Source organism: Maylandia zebra, linkage group LG14 (genome assembly GCF_041146795.1).
Source record: "Maylandia zebra isolate NMK-2024a linkage group LG14, Mzebra_GT3a, whole genome shotgun sequence".
NCBI lineage: Eukaryota > Metazoa > Chordata > Actinopteri > Cichliformes > Cichlidae > Maylandia > Maylandia zebra.
Genome location: NC_135180.1, coordinates 32,275,944 through 32,289,940, shown reverse-complemented (window position 1 = coordinate 32,289,940; position 13,997 = coordinate 32,275,944). Strand labels below are relative to the sequence as shown.

At 38.3% G+C, this 13,997-nt stretch overlaps 2 protein-coding genes across 4 annotated transcripts; both read left to right on the top strand.

The window, feature by feature from the left end:
- Position 1: 1 nt before the first annotated feature.
- On the top strand, positions 2-7,904 carry slc25a15a (solute carrier family 25 member 15a). Of its 3 annotated transcripts, XM_076873371.1 has the most exons (9): positions 2-1,771; positions 1,878-2,004; positions 2,187-2,262; positions 3,204-3,290; positions 4,144-4,402; positions 6,257-6,397; positions 6,490-6,665; positions 6,752-6,910; positions 7,633-7,904. In XM_076873371.1, the coding sequence occupies exons 5-9, from the start codon at positions 4,197-4,199 to the stop codon at positions 7,752-7,754; spliced, it is 804 nt and encodes a 267-aa protein (XP_076729486.1). In that variant the 5' UTR covers positions 2-1,771; positions 1,878-2,004; positions 2,187-2,262; positions 3,204-3,290; positions 4,144-4,196; the 3' UTR covers positions 7,755-7,904. The 3 variants fall into 3 exon arrangements, with proteins under 3 accessions (XP_076729486.1, XP_012777109.1, XP_012777110.1); XM_012921655.4 differs by lacking the exon at positions 3,204-3,290; XM_012921656.3 differs by lacking the exons at positions 2-1,771; positions 1,878-2,004 and having other exon boundaries at positions 2,018-2,262.
- Positions 7,905-9,441: 1,537 nt separating this feature from the next.
- Positions 9,442-13,995, top strand: stoml3a (stomatin (EPB72)-like 3a). The gene is made up of 6 exons (XM_004560552.5): positions 9,442-12,527; positions 12,680-12,752; positions 12,880-12,962; positions 13,078-13,281; positions 13,565-13,699; positions 13,799-13,995. The coding sequence occupies exons 1-6, from the start codon at positions 12,516-12,518 to the stop codon at positions 13,991-13,993; spliced, it is 702 nt and encodes a 233-aa protein (XP_004560609.1). The 5' UTR covers positions 9,442-12,515; the 3' UTR covers positions 13,994-13,995.
- The last annotated feature ends 2 nt before the right edge of the window (positions 13,996-13,997 follow it).

Sequence of the window (13,997 nt, the reverse complement as noted above, 5' to 3'; positions counted from 1 at the left end):
TGAGGACTTACTGGAAGTATCATTTGTCAGCTGACACCGCCCACATTTGACTGACAGCCGAAAAGCACCAATAAACTGCATCGAAAGACTAAATGAAAAAAGTAAACCTGTGGAGAGCAAATGTGGAAGATTTTTTTTTTAAATTTTAACGTAATTTCTACAGAAGAATTATATCCATTGCTTTCCCCTAAATATCCTGTATTTAGGTCAAAACTTAGCAACTCTAAATCATTCATTATTTACGATTAAATAAGAGCAATGGTAACTAAATATTCTGTTAGTATTGAAAGCAGACTACAGACTCTGTAAGAGTAATTGTAGCGTGTGTAGTAACATACAGCCAGAGTCTACACTGGCGCACCATCAGAGCGTCTTTATAACCTGGGGTCATTTTTGGTTCACACTAAAACTGGACGATGCCAATTTTTAAGCACTGAACTGGAAATATCGCGCTCTGCGGGCTGTGTGGCTGCCTGTTGCTCGGGAAACGTGATTAGAGAAATGAATGGATTCCGCCGAGCATCCGCAAGTTTTAGATCCAAAACTCACACAGTGAGTCAGGAAGCAGACCTCAAAAATCCACGAGGACGGTCACATTAGTTGAACATTACTGAGAATCCGTGGGTAGATTTTACATGTGCTGTGTGTGCAAGCTGTGATAACAAGGAGCAGGGGAATTACTTACCTGATGCATATTCGTATTTTCGCACATATCGCAGCTACTTTTACTTTAAATTCAATATGTGCATATGTTTATTGTACTAGCATATAAATAGTATATAAATGGCTGCACTGATGGCTAAAACAGGGCTATTTTTAATGCTTGTCGGCTGCAGGCGGTACTTTTGTTTGCTCAAGCTCGTCCTAAACTTTACTATTAACCAAAAAAAGATTCCATAATTAATTTGATACTTATGCCTCCCTGGATGACCTGGTAATAAGCTAGATTTGTCACAGAATCTGCGCTGTGTACACATTTTATAGTTTTAATTATCATTTCATGAGCAAAAATGCTAATAAAAGTAAGGTCTTTATAAAATGTTCTCAAATGGTAAAAAGGAAAATACAAACTTGGGGGTTAAAAAAATGAAGTAAATGGACTCGTTCCTTTCATGATCTGTGGCTCTACCACTTTGAGACTGTTTGCTGGAGCAGAAGCTGTCTGGTGTCTTAAGCCAACTGTGGAGTAGGGGGACACCTTGTGGTCTTCATCGGGTATTACAGTCAGACGGGGCATTACTGGCATAAATTCGGAAGTACAAGATGAGTAAATTCGGGGGAGATAATTCCGTCAACATTGCGCAATTATTCGAGTACGTGAGTGGAATGAATACACGATGGATTTACGTTATCACATAAAGTACTCCACTGTACTAGAATCTTGGGATGTCTTCCTCTTAATATCACGACAAAACTTGTAATAGACACGCCGGTCCGCATATTCATACCTCTGTTAAATCTATCGAGACATCATTCACAGATGATGTTACGATGCAGAAAGCTATTTCATTCTAATCAGCGAAATGTCACAAGACTGAGTTAAAAAAAAATAGAGCCTGTTGCCAAATATGACTTTAACTCGGTGTAGTGTATCATATATCTAATCTATATCTCATATAATTAAACTATTATCCAATTACTTAATTTTAAGAATGAAACCGTGTGTTTAACTGAGTGTGTCTTTTTCTCTGTAGCGTGAACTCCTTGAGCGTTTTGCGCTCGGTAGGACGGGACAAATACCCGCCAATGAAATGAATTTATCGACAAAACGGTAATACTTTATGTTGTTGCATCAACTAACACTGAGCTCCCACAGACAACAGCACGGATGAATAATATTACGTCTGAGTTATGTCCTGTGTTTCTTGAATGTGCAGCTACCTCCTTTCTGCGAAGTCAGATCATGTGGGAACTTGTGTCGTAAGGTGGAGTGAAAGTACAGCGACGCGTTAAATGCTCCCACTGTTCTTTGCGAAGGATTAACCTACGCTAAAGAGATTACAGGTAAGCACCACGGGCTCCTTCTAGGTGCTTCATTTTACTGACTTCCTCTGTTAAAACAACTTATTTCTCATCTAAGGCTCGTTTTTAATCTCTTTTGCGAATAATGTCATGTTTTGTGATTGCGTGTGGAAAAAAAGATTAGGGAAAGGTGAAATGAATGAAAACCATGTGGATATTTTCAGGCTCGTGTCCTTAAAGTCACGATGGCTCCACATCCTGTAATTCAGGCGATCATCGACTTCTCAGCTGGAGCTGCAGGTGAGTTTAACGTAAAGACACGGCCGTATTTCACGCCACTCGCATCAGATTGAAGATAATCACTTGGACCAGCTTTGTGTTGCTTTAAAAGTGACCCAAACCCTGGCAGCAAAAGGATCACAGCATAACACCTACCTGATCCCATCAGTGTGGGGGTGAACGGTTTAGTCCAAGCTGTCATTCAATTATTAACGTAAAGAAGTGAGGAAGGTTAATTTTGCAAAATTCAAAAATTGGGATATGCTCAAAGATTGGAAGCAGGCCACATCTATTTCAGTATTGATCGTCTTTAACACCATTTGCTGTATATGTCCAGTTATTTATCTAAAGTTTAGTCAGAGGTCAGAGGGTTTATATGCTGTACTCATCATTGACATGAATGCCATGGATATTTTCAGCTTTTAATGATTTATTTGAGCTGGGTTTTTTTCTGGGGTGAAATAACTGCACAACATATGTATTTAATGATTTTTTAATAAAGCAGTAATTATATGGATAGGCTTGGGTTTATTTTGGAGTTTCTCTTATCTGCACAGGTTCAAAAGTATACATAGAGAGTGATATGCTAAATCACCCACTAAAATCTGACTTGTTGAAGGTTGTACAATGTCTTTTAACCTGACAAGGACATGGCCTATTAACTTTTCATTAGTGATCATGACTGACTACAACTGGTTGTTTCTCTTTGCCAGCATAAAAAAGTATTTCGTTGACAGCACCCATTAGATTCAGTAATCTGTAACTGATTGGTGCAGATGTCATGTGTGCTTCAGCATCTAACTAGTGATCATAAAGGGAGTAACATTTTTTTAAGTGGCAGATAACTTCAAATGCAACGTTTCAATCGGCCTAACAAATATCAGCAAACACACAAACTGTTTGTGAGCAGTCTGTCACACAGTGTGTCTGCAAGCTAAAGGTACAGCTGCTGTATTTCCCAGGGAGAATGAGAGATAACTTCACTCGGAGATGGAGAAAGATGTAAGAAAGAAAAGAAGGGAGAGGAAGAAGACAGGTTATATTTAAAGGTAAGGACTGCTCAGTGGCCTTTGATAAACTGGAAATTTAAAGCTTAGATGTAATGTTCTTAATTTTAAATCAGATAATGGATCTGTATATGATTTGAAGTTATATATTTAAAAAAAAAACACTGCTAAGTGTGTACTTTTTACTTCGTGTTATTCAAAGGTTGCATGAAAGTACAACACAGTTTCATGCAGGATAAACCAGTTTGCTTTGCCATACTGTGAATTTACAGTAAAGCACTGTGTTGGACTGGTGCACAGCGGCTGTGGTGTTTATGGTCAGTGTTAGGTTACATCAAGGTTAGGCGAGGTCAATTCACTGAGTTATACATACTCCATACTGTCAGTATAGGGAATGGAAATAATCCGAGATAGCTAAATCCACAAAGAGCAATAAACCAGGTGAACTCTACAAATTGTGCCAACAAAAGTGTTCAAATATTCAGCCAGAACTGCCAGAAGTTTGCTGATGGCTACCAAAAGGTGTAACTGGTTGAGATGTAACTTGCACTGTTTGCTTACCAAATACTAATGGGGGTATGTGTATAGATTTTGACCTTGTATATGTTTTTTGACACTGTGTGTATTAGAGAAACATGAAAATAAATTCAAACCTGTGCACCCAATTTTTGTTTTTTTAAAGTCTTTAATGATGTATGTTGTACAATTCTTCCACCCTGAAAAAGGAACAGTTAAAAAATAATTAAAACCTCAAAAATACAGTTTCTTAAGATCAAATATTATACACACACACATATGTATCTTAATACATCTACATATATTTTTATAGTCTGATTTCCAATACTTTTTAATCTCTGAGTTCTTCTCAGTTATTCACGTCTTGATGCCCACTCAGGTGGCACAGCCTGCGTGCTGAGCGGTCAGCCATTTGACACAGCAAAGGTGAAGATGCAGACGTTTCCCACAATGTACCGCGGCTTCATCCACTGCTTCATCTCAACATTCCGGCAGGTGGGACTCCGTGGTCTTTACAAAGGCACAACGCCTGCCCTGATAGCCAACATCGCTGAGAACGCGGTGCTCTTCTTGAGTTATGGGCTCTGCCAGGATGCCGTCCGCTTTATGTCAAGGATGGACAAAGGCGCTGATCTCAGGTTGGAAGAAGATATTTCTGACTATTTATTTACATAATAACCTGCATAATATGTAACAGACTTCAGTGAGGAGCAGCTGGGTATAGCACAATTTGATGTTAAATGTTCATGTGAACCAGGACTCTCAGTTTTCAGTGTCTTGAGACATTTTCGGGGGTTCAATCCTCCACATTTTCTTTCCGCTCTGTGATTTGCTGCCTCCTCTTTTCACTCCCTGTGCAGAAAAGCATTTCATCATGTACTGAGATGCAACATCATAATCATAAGTGGGTGTGCTCACACAGTTTAAAACTTTAGATTAAGTGTCTTTCTTGGCAATTGAGAATGAAATAATAAAGTGAATAATAATTAAGTAAATTCCCCACAATAATAATTATCTATTGCAGCCAGAAATAGAAACTAAATGAAGAGAAATGGTTTTCAGTGACGCTCTTTAGAGACAAATGTTAAAATTGATGGAGCATTTTTAAAGGATTTAAGTTGTTTGGGATATTCATTTTGATTTTAATGAAAAAGCTTTTTTTTGTCATTCAATGAACTATAATGAAAATACTGCCATTAATATTACACATTGAACCCACTGAAATCATGCTCAGCCAAACGGGCTTTAAACTAATTGCAATTTTAAAACAACTTTCCTTAACCAGCTTTGTATTTTGAGCTGTCTGATCACTTTAAGAAATACCTTTTTCTACAGTTGTGCCACATTGCATTTATCACAACCTAAATCTTTATTTTATGTCACAGTAAACAGTGATTAGCATAAGAAAAAACTAGAAATGATGAGAATATTTCTTTGATGTAACTGCAAGGAAAACTTTTTCCTCATTTGAGCCTTTTTTTTTTTTTTTTTTTTGCAAAAAAGGCCCAAATGAGTGTAGCTACTAATTTTCAGATGGTCACTCTCTTCCTAAGCTGTTCATCTAATTTTGATAATGGAATTTGGAATTGTATCAAGTATGAAATACAGCTTACATTATCTTTATTTGACCTTTCAGCCTCTTGCCTGAACTTGGATTTGAGCTTCCTAAAGCAGGAAATCTGTAATGCTGTAAAAGTATATGTTTTAGTAAGGCATATTTAAATGCGTATAACCTTTGCATTTCCTCTAATAGCTCTTTGGGAATCGCCTTCGCTGCACAAAAACATTGTTTTTGGTTGTCAAACTCTGTTATCTTTGTGATTTTTCATAAATTCAACTAAAGAAGCTGAAACAGATTGTGTTTTTGTAACAGGCTGCTTCTCTGCCTAAAGACACAGTTTAGAATTGGTTCTTTGCTAAGAATGTCTGCTATATGTGTAGACACAACACTGGTTCATCTCTTGAGTTAAGTACCTTTTTATCTTTGAATGATTCATAGCTCAGTGTTAAGGAAATAAAAAAAAAACATTCCTGTGAAACTGATCAGGTACAAGAATCTTGGAAAACTATTGCTCAACATGACTTTAAAATTTACAAAAAAGCCTGGCACCTTGGAAGCAAAATCTATGAAATGAAATGAGTGTGACTCAAACCTTTTGCATAGTAGAGTCAGAAGCAGACTCATCACATTAAAAATCCATAAGGTTTAGCGCATTTATCTCCGTACCAAATGAGTGATATAATCACAACACTGGAAAACCGTCTTGGGAACAGTCATTAAATCGATATCCATTAAGAGCTCTTGATCGTCGGACACATGCCAGTTATTTGTGTATCAGCGGTCAGAGCAAACCTTAGCACTGGCTGCATGAGGCAGAAATAAAACAGTCTCTTTTTTGTAGTTCTAAAAATTGAAGATGGGGATGTATGTACATTAAAACCCTTTCCTCTTCATACTCTTAACTTTTGTTGTACTTGTCATTGCTCGTCAGTGATCTTCAGAAGGCATCTGCAGGGTCTTTAGCTTCCATCTTCTCCTCCATGGCAATATGCCCCACGGAGCTGGTGAAATGTCGCTTGCAGGCCATGCATGAAATGGAAGCATCTGGCAAGGTGGCAAGAGGACAGAAAAGGTAAGTGGAATTAAAAACCTGACATTGTTACGACAAGAAAAGTTTCAGTTGACCAAAGCTGTGCTAGACTTTGTTTTCTGGGATGTCTTCAGCACAGTGTGGACTGTGGTTAAGACCGTGTTGAAGACAGATGGCCCGTTAGGATTCTACCAAGGACTGATGTCCACCTTCATGAGGGAACTTCCTGGTTACTTCTGCTTCTTTGGAGCCTATGAGTGGTGTCGGTCCACATTTGCGCGACACATGGGCACAAGCAAAGATGGTATAGGTATGGTTATATCATCTTCTTGTTGTATTTATGGTATTTTTGGAGTTTGTAGTATGTTTGACTCAAAATAGTTTCTGCCTTTGCAGGTATTCTTCCGCTGATGTTCAGTGGGGGATTTGCAGGAGGATGTCTTTGGTTGGTGGTCTATCCAATAGATTGTATAAAGTCCAGGATCCAGGTGTACTCCTTAGCAGGGAGGCAAGAGGGCTTCATCAAGACCTTCATGGGTGTTATACGCACTGAGGGTAAGGTTTGAACATGTATGCACAGATGAATATGAGTGGGTTTTCTGATTCTCTGTGTGATGATTGTAGTCTTGGGAACACATACTTTTGCAGGATGCACCCCAAATGCCATTTTGAATATATTGGCATGTGTTATATTTCTTTATGTCTGTGAACGTAAGTTAAAAAATATGATAGTGTCAGCAGTGTAAGCAGCAGTAGGTCACAAAACTTTACAAGTGTGTAGCTGTGATCCGATTGAAGGCCACAATTGAAGATGGGGATGGTTCTGACCCACAACATGTAACTAATCTTTAAAGAATGTGGGGTGTGGACTTTAAACTGGGACTTTAACCCTTGCTTTTGGCACCCTTTACTACTGGCTTATAGAATAGGACACACATGTGTTCAAAGTAGGCCCTTATCTTGATGCCAGGCTGTAATATTCAGAATCAGAAAACAATATCTAAGCAGACAAACCTCCCCACTTCATAGGAGGTGGGTAACAGTAAAAACTGAAAACAATTATTGTGAGAGACAATGTTTTATAACCTTATGTAACATATCAGAGATAAATGCACTATAAAACACTGTTCTGTGACATTGCAGCTTTAATAACTGTTATCTGTGTGATAAGGGTATATTGACAGACTGTCATTTTGAAATATTGCTAATTGGTCCATGCTCTTTTTTTTTAATCTGTAGAGAACAGTCTGTGCAGCTTTTCCTCTTTGTCCCGACAGGGTTCACTGCTCTGTACTCTGGCTTAACTCCTACAATGGTGCGCACCTTCCCCGCCAACGGAGCCCTCTTTCTGGCTTACGAGTTTAGTCGCAAGTTAATGATGGATGCCGCTGGTGCCTGATGCAATGGATCTTTCCAACCAAAGCAAATATTTTAATAAAAAAAAAACCTTTATTTTTGCCAACTCTTTTTTATTTTTAGTGTGTGTGACCCAGTGGTATGAAACACTGTAATATATAAATATAATAAAAACAGAATCATATGTGAGTTACAGCGGGGAAAATAAGTATTTGACACATCAGCATTTTTATCAGTAAGGGGATTTCCAAGTGGACTATTGACACAACATTTCCACCAGATGTTGCCATCAAGCCAAATATTGAAGTCATACAATCAAATCAGAACATATAAGTATACAAGTTAAACCATAATAAATAAAGTGAAATGACACAGGGAATAAGTATTGAACACACTTTATTCAATACTTTGTAGAAAAGCCTTTGTTGGTGATTACAGCTTCTAGACGCCTCTTGTATGGATAGACCAGTCGTCTGCATTGCTCAGGAGTGATTCTGGCCCATTCTTCCACACAAACGGTCTTTAAATCTTGAAGGTTCCTTGGGCCTCTTTTATGAACTTTAATCTTCAGTTCTCTCCATAGATTTTCTATGGGATCTAGGTCAGGTGATTGACTGGGCCATTCAAGCAACTTGATTTTCTTTCTTTGAAACCACTTCATTGTTTCCTTGGCCTTGTGTTTGGGATCATTGTCTTGCTGAAATGTCCACCCTCTTTTCATTTTTAGCTTCCTGGTAGATGGCAGCAGATTTTTATCCAGAATGTCCCGGTACATCTCTCCATTCATCCTGCCTTCAATAATATGAAGTCTGCCAGTACCCCTTGCTGAAAAGCAGCCCCAAACCATGATGCTTCCACCCCCAAACTTGACTGTTGGTATGGTGTTCTTGGGGTGGTGAGCAGTGCCATTTCTTCTCCAAACATGGTGTGTAGAATGACTGCCAAAAAGTTCAATTTTGCTTTCATCTGACCATACTATAGTCGTCCAATAATCCACAGGCTTCTCCAAATGCTGTTGCGCAAATTTTAACCGAGCCTTGACATGCTTTTTGTTCAGCAATGGAGTCTTGCGTGGTGAGCGTGCATGGATGCCATGGCGGTTCAGTGCATTGCTTATAGTTTTCTTTGAAACAACAGTACCTGCTGATGCAAGGTCTTCCTGAAGTTCTGTCCGAGTGGTTCTTGGCTCTTGGAGAACCCTCCTGATCATTCTTTGGACTCCTCGGACAGGGATCTTGCGTGGAGCACCTGATCGTGGCAGGTTTATGGTGAACTGATGCACTTTCCATTTCCGGATAATGGCCCCCACAGTGCTCACAGGAACATTCAGCATTCTGGAAATGCACCTATAACCATTCCCATCAAAATGCTTTTCAACGATAAGATTACGAAGATCTTGAGAGAGTTCTTTGCTTTTACCCATCATGAAGTCTTTCCTGTGTGCCTTCTGGGTAATGAGGAGCCTTTATAGGCCATCAATTAGGACTAAAGCAGCTGATATCAATTAGTACTGATAGGGGACAGGATTTCTCTATCAATACTGACAGATTTCAGGTGATCTCCTGGCTTTCTATGTCATTTTGCCCCTTGTTATCTCCATGTATTCAATACTTATTCCCTGTGTCATTTCACTTTATTTATTGTGGTTTAACTTGTATACTTATATGTTCTGATTTGATTGTATGACTTCAATATTTGGCTTGATGGCAACATCTGGTGGAAATGTTGTGTCAATAGTCCACTTGGAAATCCCCTTACTGATAAAAATGCTGATGTGTCAAATACTTATTTTCCCCGCTGTATTTGGACTAAGATCTCAAGGAAAAAAGAGGCAGTACAAACACTGCACTTGAAAATGACCTTGTTCTTTTGTCAAGTCAAAAAAGAAATTACAGTTGTATTTTTGGCCCATTCACTTTAATAAAATTGGAGCATGTGTCATAAGATAGTGCAAATGCATTTAAATTACAATTTTATAAAAATGTAATGTAAAAAAAGTGAAAAACTTCAGGATCTCCACGGCCAAAAAAACCCCCAAACCAAAAAACCCACTCTTCCTAGAAAAAAAACAGAACATAAAGTTATACATGTGAAAACAAAAAACAGGAGAAACATTGAAAAATAAACACATCAGAAACTCCTGTGAATCTTTTCATGAAGGGTCCAAAAAGTCAGTAGACCCAACACTGCCAGACTAATGACTTTCCGTGTAAGGTTCAATATAATCTATATTCCATGAAATAGAATTTTAAACCTCATAAATAATCCTTAATTTTGTAAAAACTTGGGGAATCCATGGGAAAAATGCGAGGAAAACTACGTATCATCTTCTTTGAACATCACCTCTCATGTTTCATGACTTGGATACAACAATTATTTATTCATGTGACGGACTCAGGTGACAGACTGCTGAACTTAAATGTACGAAAGCACAAGAGCAGGACTGAGATAGCTTTTCAATACAAGAGCCACAAAGATCCTGGTTAAACAAAAATGGTTCATGTTACATCTTAGCAACCTAAAGGTGACTTACAGGGCAAGCGTGCCTCACTGTTGTAGAAAGCAACCGGTGTTAAGGGAAAAAGACCGCACCCACAGAGAGAACAGACACGTAAACAAGTGCAGTACTGTTCTAGCTTGCTCGATCACAGACAACCAATGATTTCTACAACATCCAGCACAGCAGAGATGGTCACACAGGATAAACTGCAGAAAAATGATGGCATTATTGAAGGTAAATACTTTTTATAACCCATTCTGAATGTTTATTTTTAGAATAAGGGATATAAAATAAGGGCTGATTTTTCTTCCAAGAAACCTTATGTTAAAGAGTCCAGAATTGTAGGAGTTGCATAGGACAGCTGTGCTGTGTAAAAGTCTTGTGCCTCACTTCATTTCTTTCTAATTTGCTAGGGAAATGTGTACAGTAAAAGATATAAAAATGTGTGAAAGTGGGAGTATAGTATATACTGTAAGGCAAAAGCACTTTTCTCTACATCTAAGGGATTTATTTCTATTTAACATTGGGAGCAATTCGGGGTTCAGTATTGTGCCGGGGGAGCCATCCCTGGAGCAGCTAGGATTGCTCCACCAACGTTCTGATTAACAGATGTCCCCGCTCTACATCCTGAGCAACATCCACCCCTAAATATATTATTCTTCAGCATTCCTTAAGTAGTCCTCAGGAATCCTGGCTTCGTAAAGGACATTCAAAGCCCTTCTTTGGATGCTGGCTGTCTTTTGTTCCATTCCTACACTGCTTCAGTGATATTGAGGTCCAGGCTTTGGGGAGGCCAATACATCACCAGTAGGGTTGAATTGTGCATTTTTCTATTTAAGCCAAACATACTGTAAACACGTTTAGTGCATTTACACTGTGCTTAGATCAAAATCTGATAGTACTTTTCACATGCATTCATCAGTTTTGACAAGATCTCCAACACCACTAGATGAAATGCAGACCCAAACTATTGCAAAGTCTCCACCATGTTTAACAGATGGCTGTAGACACTGAATTCAAATCACAATTTTCCAATTTGGATTCATTTCTCCATATGATCTGTTGCCACTGATTTTCCACTTCTTCTTTTGTACTTGTTCACTTTTAAGGACACACTACGCAGAAATATGCCAAGTGTTTGGTTTAAGTTGTGTTTCATGTGTAGGTACAACACTGGTCCATCCCTTGAGTTAGGGTCCTTTTTATGCTTGAATAATTCATGCATTAGCATTATGTAGCATGACAAAAAAGAAAAAAAAATGAGGACTGGACAGAAAATGAGAGGAAAAGCAGCCAATGTCCAAAGAAAACCTTAGACATGCCTTCACATGCCTGGTGAAATGTTTCTCAGGACAAAATATAAAGAAATGATGGGTGGCTCAAGACTTTTGTAAGTAAATTTGATAAGAATACCGGCTCTTCAGTGCACAGCATAGATATTTAAATATTTTATTTTTTGCCTATAATTTGTACTGGGCTATTTTTATAGTAATATTTTAACACATTAATCATAGCTCCAAAAACTGTGAAAAGGAGGAAAGCAGTGAATTAATAATTACCATATATTTACCCAAATATCCTTAACCTACATAATCATTTGGCATATTAATTTAATATACATCTTAATCACATTCTATTTTAACATCACTTATTGCATTTCAATAACATGGCCTTTCATTAGAAAAGCATTAGTCGTCACCATTTATCATAATTGGCTGGCGTATTTTTAATATTAGAAGTAAATAAATTAAATTATCCGTAGTTATGTATTAGCTTTGTGTCTTGTTTAAAAGATTCACCTGAAAGTCTTCCTGAAAAGACTTTTTTTTCTCTCCCACCCTGTATATGACACAGAGAGTGACATCTCAATGTTTTAATGATGATATTTGAATATCTCAGTGAGTTTGCACAACACTTTGTGACTTATGTGGATTTTAAGCTACGTGCCTTCCCTTAGAAATTATTTACATCATTAGTGAAATAGGAGCAGTGTAGATCCATTACATCTCTCGGCACTAATGTTCTATGTCACCTTTAATAAAAGGTGGCGTCCCAGTGGAGCATATTACTGGATAATTATGTCATCAAAGTAACACCAAGAACTTATGGTTTGAATTTAAATGTGAAATGAAGCTATGAAAAAAAAAAAAGCAAGATATTGTACATACCCTGCACTTTAAAAACTTGTAAAGTGCTTCTGCTCTTTTTGCAGATAAAAACTCAGGGAAACTGGGATGCTGTGGTTGGCTGTTGGTTTTCATATCCATCATCTTTGTAATAGTAACCTTTCCACTCACAATATTTATGTGTGTCAAGGTACAGTATATTCTCATTGCGGAGCACTGCTTATTAGGATTTAATCACTATTTCTTCACATAGATGTGTATACATACCATGAAAAAAATACTCCATTTATATTTCTGTATTTCTTATTTACTGTTGTGCGATTGGTTGTCTCCAACATTCAGATAGTGAAGGAGTATGAGCGAGCTGTCATCTTTAGACTCGGCCGGATCACAGACAAAAAAGCTAAAGGGCCAGGTTTGTGGTTAAATATACAACAAACACTTTGGTTAAGCCATCCCAGAAACCAAAAGGAAAAATAAAACGGTTGGCTTTGGAAGTTGACTCCACATTATCATCTGAACTGCCTTTTATCTTTTTCCAGGACTTTTCCTAATATTACCCTGCACCGATAACTTTGTGAAAGTAGATCTGAGAACTGTGTCCTTTGATATCCCTCCTCAAGAGGTATATTCTTGCTTTGTTTTATTATGAAAGCACTCTGTCTCTGTTATCTCATGCATCACAAGCCATTTGTAGTTTCTGTCAGTAAATAAACTGCAATTTTTGTAAACATTTGCAGATCCTAACGAAAGACTCTGTGACAGTGTCTGTGGATGGTGTGGTTTACTTCCGCGTATACTGCCCCATTTCAGCGGTGGCTAATGTGACCAATGCGCACTCATCTACTCGACTGCTTGCTCAAACCACTCTGAGGAATGTCCTTGGTACCAAAAACCTTGCAGAACTTCTATCTGACAGAGAGGGCATTTCACTCAGTATGCAAGTGAGGATAAAGTGCTGTTACACCTATTACAAAAATTTTCATTTACATTTATATATAAGCATACCCTTTAAAAAAGGTAAGAAAAGCCTTATTACAGATACTTTTAGAGCTCCTTCATTCCCACCCGCCATTCAAAGAACACTTTTTTTTTTTGGCCACAAGGAGAATGCTAGAACAAGTAGAAGCCACTGGTTTTCTCACTGTAGAGTATAAAGTATTTGATTTGTTGTTTATTAAACTATAACTGTGACTAGAGTGTTTGATATTGGATGTTACCCTGCAGGAAGCCCTGGATGAAGCCACTCATCCATGGGGTATCAAAGTGGAGCGTGTAGAGATCAAAGATGTGAAGTTGCCTCATCAGCTGCAGCGAGCCATGGCAGCAGAGGCTGAAGCCAGCCGGGAGGCCAGGGCCAAGGTAATGAGAGGAATGGAAGACTGAATTCAATTTCCTTTTCATGTATTCAGGCCCAGAAATGAAACATCAGAAGATACTGATCGTCTGCCTATATTTCAGATCATTGCTGCAGAGGGGGAGATGAATGCTTCCAGGGCTCTGAAAGAAGCCTCTCTGGTAATGGCTGACTCACCCTCAGCTCTCCAGCTAAGATACCTTCAGACTCTCAACACCATCGCAGCAGAGAAGAACTCCACCATCATCTTCCCTCTGCCAATAGATATAATACAACATTTCATGCATTGGAAGGCATGAATCT